The sequence below is a fragment of the Poecilia reticulata genome, linkage group LG10 (assembly GCF_000633615.1).
Source record: "Poecilia reticulata strain Guanapo linkage group LG10, Guppy_female_1.0+MT, whole genome shotgun sequence".
Classification (NCBI taxonomy): Eukaryota; Metazoa; Chordata; class Actinopteri; order Cyprinodontiformes; family Poeciliidae; genus Poecilia; species Poecilia reticulata.
In genome coordinates, this window is record NC_024340.1 from 6,049,629 (window position 1) to 6,054,437 (window position 4,809).

Genomic DNA, 4,809 nt, shown 5'->3' on the forward strand with positions numbered 1-4,809 from the left:
TTTTTTTTTTCGTAATCTGACATACATAATAGGAAAGATAGAGTTACCAGATTGAAAAAAAAATAACCCAATTTGGTCCCATGCTGTATAATTGACCGTGGTATATTTACCAGATAGTATATGAAGCGTTGATCATGTGTTAGGACTGCACAGTCTTTTCTATTAAGACATACATTTTTGTTTAAAAAAAAAAATCAGGATATGATTTACCTGTTGAAAAGACATTTAAACAAAATGCAATAACTTTCTTTTTTTTTTTTACCAAACAAATGACTCACTCTGCTCTTTTAATTCTGATGTAGGGCCAAAATTCTTTTTGAACAAAGCTGCGATTCCCTTCCCCATTCATAAATCTTCACTAACACAGTGCGCTAATGATTCCTGGTTTGGAGCGGAGAACAGATCACCGATCACATATTTTATCCTGCACATCTTGAAACTTTCCGATTCTTGGAGAGAAAAAAAAACAAAAACAGTCCGCAGTTAGCGAGCATTTATGCAATAGTCACTGACATCAAAGCCGCCCCCATTCTTCTACGGGTCAGAACCTCGAACATCTGGACCCCGTTTCCGGACCACCCACGTTCCCCATCGACCATTTCCGAACCACCCACATTGCCCATCCCCCATTTCCGGACCACCCACATTGCCCATCCCCCATTTCCGGACCACCCACGTTGCCCCTCCCCCACTTCCGGACCACCCACATTGCCCATCCCCCATTTCCGGACCACCCACATTGCCCATCCCCCATTTCCAGACCACCCACGTTGCCCCTCCCCCACTTCCGGACAACCCACATTGCCCCTCCCCCACTTCCAGACCACCCACCTTGACCGCCACCTGTCAAATTTGATTGATACAAGGGTGTACCTATAGTCTCTTAGGTCCTTCTACTAATTTAGAATGGAGGCATTGCTCTTTCAGTTAGTGATGGGCAAATGAAGCCTCATGAAACAATGAAGCTTTCCAACCCTTTACTTTGCAAAAAGGTTCATTACTTGATGCTTCATTCATTACTCACTAGTGACATCTGCTGGCAAAACTGTAACAACCTTGTCACTCAGTTGGATCATACTTCCAAAAATTACTAAATGCGATATTATCACAAAGTTTTCATCAAACTCACGTTTAGTAACAGGATAATCAATGAAACCATATTTAATTGTCATATGTTTTAATTATTAAAATGATTTGTAGCCAATCTAATCCTGGTTTATGTTGAACATTAGTGGTTGTGTTGGGGTTTCTTTTATGTCCAGACTGATTTGACAATAAAGACATTTGATGTTTTAGTGTCTTGTTGGGGCATTCACTTTTTCTTGGATTTCTAATTGGCTCTGATCCCTTAGATTTGGCTACATGTTGAATTTTAGTTCTGCAACAGCATTAAATCTGTTTCTGCTGTGCAAGACTGATATATCTTTGCCAATCAGGCTACAAATAATAGTGGAACTTTCCAGAAGGTGAGACATTGAGAGGGGGAGGCGGGGAGGGGGGGGGGCGTAATTATTGTTATCTAAGAAGAATTTTATTGTGAGCATCATCTCAAAGTATTCCCAGGTGTCAGAATTTTTCCTCTTGCCTCAATCAAGTTTATTTGTGTGGGACGTTTCAGCAACAATGCAGTTCAAAGAGATTGACATCATAAAATCACAAAATAATAAAGTCATAAAAAAACGCATAATCTATAATTGAGAAAAGCAGTAACAAACATTACATTTTGATGAGTGCCATCATCAATACACATCAAATATGTTGGTCAATGTTAATTTTATTTTGGCTACTGAGGACAAATATTATTCTCACCGCGCTTTTATTTTGAAAACCGACACGCAAACTGAAGCAGTCACGTGTTCCAGGTAATGCGAGGAATCGTTTGTTGCCAGTCACGTGGTTTTTAGCAAGACAACACAAGCCTCGAAGCGGGGCTTCATCGGACACACACCCTTTTTTACTCGGTACACGCCTGGATTCAAACCCCCATCACTACCTTCAGTCACACTGAAGCATCATGGCAAATGCATGGCATGTGGTGAGCCAGCATCAACTGTGCTCCAGTCCATCCAGAGGTACCAACCAAAGAGCAATTTCCTTCTAGCATTAAAAAACAGAACTCCTGATGTTATTAGGGGTGCTATTTTTCTTAAATGTGGTCAGCAGGTATTTTTTGTTGTGCATTGGTTTGGGCGTTCTGTGACTGAAAAGGAGACTCTGGCTTTGAGTCATTCCAACATGCTGTGTGGGTTTTGGTTGATTTTTCCTAACCAAAACCCACTGACTCTTTTTTTCCTCCAAGTCTCTGATATATCCTAAACAAAGCTTTCATTTTGCACTCAGACTGTAAAGGACTGTTGGAATGGAGTTGCAGTATGTGCCCTGGTAACACAGTCTGCTTTTATGGTGATCCTGGTGAACAGTAAGAGCAGTGTTATATTGATTACAATCCCCATATCATGGTGTATGATATGTAGGTTGAATTGTTCTGTATTTTCACCTTTTATGGAGAGAAGGACTGATTCCGTCGACACCACCAAGTTTTGGTTTGAACTTTGTCTTTTTTTCCCTGCAGCACAACTCATCCATGCGTTTAGCCATCACTGATCAACTGACAGACATACTTTAATTTAAAATGTAATTTGTGCTAATTACCTAATTACATTGTAAATGAGGCATGCTCTCTCATGCCATTATGCAATTACCAGTAGAAACCACAAACAGTGAGATGTAAACTTTCTCCTCATATTCTCGCCTGGCTCTTATGACTGCTCCTATGACTTAAAGAACAGAATCGCACCATCGGCTTTGCCATTGCTAAATATCCTGTTTACGATGACAATTCCAGTGACGTATGAGTAGATATGGAGAAGAGCTAACATCTGCAGGCTAGCTGAAACATCTTCCTTCCTTCCTGCCCCTCATGGCAGAAGAGTTTTCACATATCACCAGCCTGCCACAAAGAACAGCGATTATGCTATGCTAGTGCTGACAGAGCACAGCCTAATCCACCATCCAAAAATGTAGAGACTATGGCCTGTGTTTATAATGTGTGATAGTGAAGGAAAACGAGCCTCTTAAATTTGACATTGATAGAAAAAGAGCAGTGTTTATAAAACTGGAACCTTCTGATTAACTTGAATTGCATTRAAGTTTGGTGCAGCAGGTTTAATTACTGAGTCATATGGAAACAGAGAACATGCTGATAGCAGCTTAGCATGTCCACACTGTCAGCAGGGGGGAGATGGAATCAGATTTCTAGAAACAATTGCTAAGGAAACTAAATATTTAGCTTCCAAAGTAAACATTTAGTATTTAATTTGAAATTAATTAAGTATTTAATTTGAAATTAATTATTTAGATTGCTAACTAAGAATTTAGATTGGTGCTAAATATTTAGTTTGCGAGCTTTATTAGCTTGCTAAGTAAATACGTAGCTTGAAACAGTGGCACTTATAAATGAGTGAATGACATGGTGAAAATATGACTTTGAAAAATGAACCTTCTTTATTTCTGTTTTGACAAGCTAAATAGACCAAATTGTTGCTGTTCATTTTTGACAGTGTAACTTTGCAAACAACACCCCATAAACAGAAGCTGCTCAATATATTATGCATTGTTTTCACACCAAATCAACCTGACATATACAGAAAGCAGTTGAAGTTCCATTGGTGTTTAGCTAGATGTATTTATTTATGTTTGTGATGGTAGGGCAGAAAGAGATTTTCCCTGGTATCACCTTGAATCAAAAGAGAAGGGTTCCATGTTGGTGCATATAAAATTTTTGAGCATCCATGTTTATAGTAAAGACATAAGTGTGATTTGAAATGTCTATCCAACGCTTTGTTATTCAGATTTTACTTCTAATTTTGTGTTTAAGACACAATACAATATCAGATTCATGCAAACGTTTTTGTCAGACATACCAACATGTAGCTCCCTTTCATTTAGCAGTCAGAACAATAACCTGCAGTTTTAATCTGCACTGCACCCTTTCCTCACTAACATGATTATTTTCAGACATGAGAAAGCAGTAATTTAGCAGAAAAAGGTCAATATTATCTCATTTTAATGTGAACATAATCAACAGAGTAAATTCATGAAGATATTCTTAGACCAGTTTATATTGGACATCAGACATCTAATTTTGCTAAGTTTTGATGCTAACTGAACAATATTTCAAATGAAATGTGTTTCAAGAAAAGCTGAGAGAGCATTGATTTTTTTTTTCCCCCAAAGAGCAAAAAGATTTAAAATATTGCAAATATCTCACTGCCACACACAGTAACCGAATGTCAGTTTTGCTTCATAATCAAGCAATAGCCTTAACAGTTCAGTCTGAACTGTTCAGATGTGATCTAAGTCAAGCAAGCAGAAAAGTGAAAGTAGGTTTTAAAATGAGTAAATTCAGCTCTCCTTCTTTACACTCTCTTACCTTCCTGGGTGGCGGCTGCATGCTGCGGTCGATGCACCAGCGTCTGCCTCTGTGGAACTGTCGTTGTTTGGTTTAGCTGCGACTTCCTCAGTAGGTTAAGCCACACTTCTGTTACCCCTTCACTCTTTTTTCTCTCTCCCTTTTCCTCTCTCTCACACTCTTTCTTACTCACTGTGTTGCTGGAAAGAATCCTGTAGAGGGCGCCAAAGACCAGTAGACGCAGCTGAAGCATGTGGCATCTTGAAGGTTTTTCTTCATTTTTATTGCCAAATTCCATTACTGTTGGCCCAACAAACAATTATTTTTATTGTAAAATAAGTACCGTATTGACAAAAAATATATTTAATATTTGTTGAGTGAATTACCAGATTTCCCTT

General features: G+C 38.7%; 1 protein-coding gene across 1 annotated transcript in view; it reads right to left on the reverse strand.

Annotated features, from left to right (window-relative positions):
- Window positions 1-4,587, reverse strand: part of LOC103470993 (F-BAR and double SH3 domains protein 1) — a 38,159-nt gene extending 33,572 nt beyond the window's left edge. The window contains exon 1 of the mRNA XM_008419745.2: window positions 4,433-4,587. Within this exon, the coding sequence (XP_008417967.1) occupies window positions 4,433-4,453 (21 nt within the window). The 5' untranslated portion in view covers window positions 4,454-4,587. The remainder of the gene's footprint in view (window positions 1-4,432) is intronic.
- Between the last annotated feature and the right edge of the window lie 222 nt (window positions 4,588-4,809).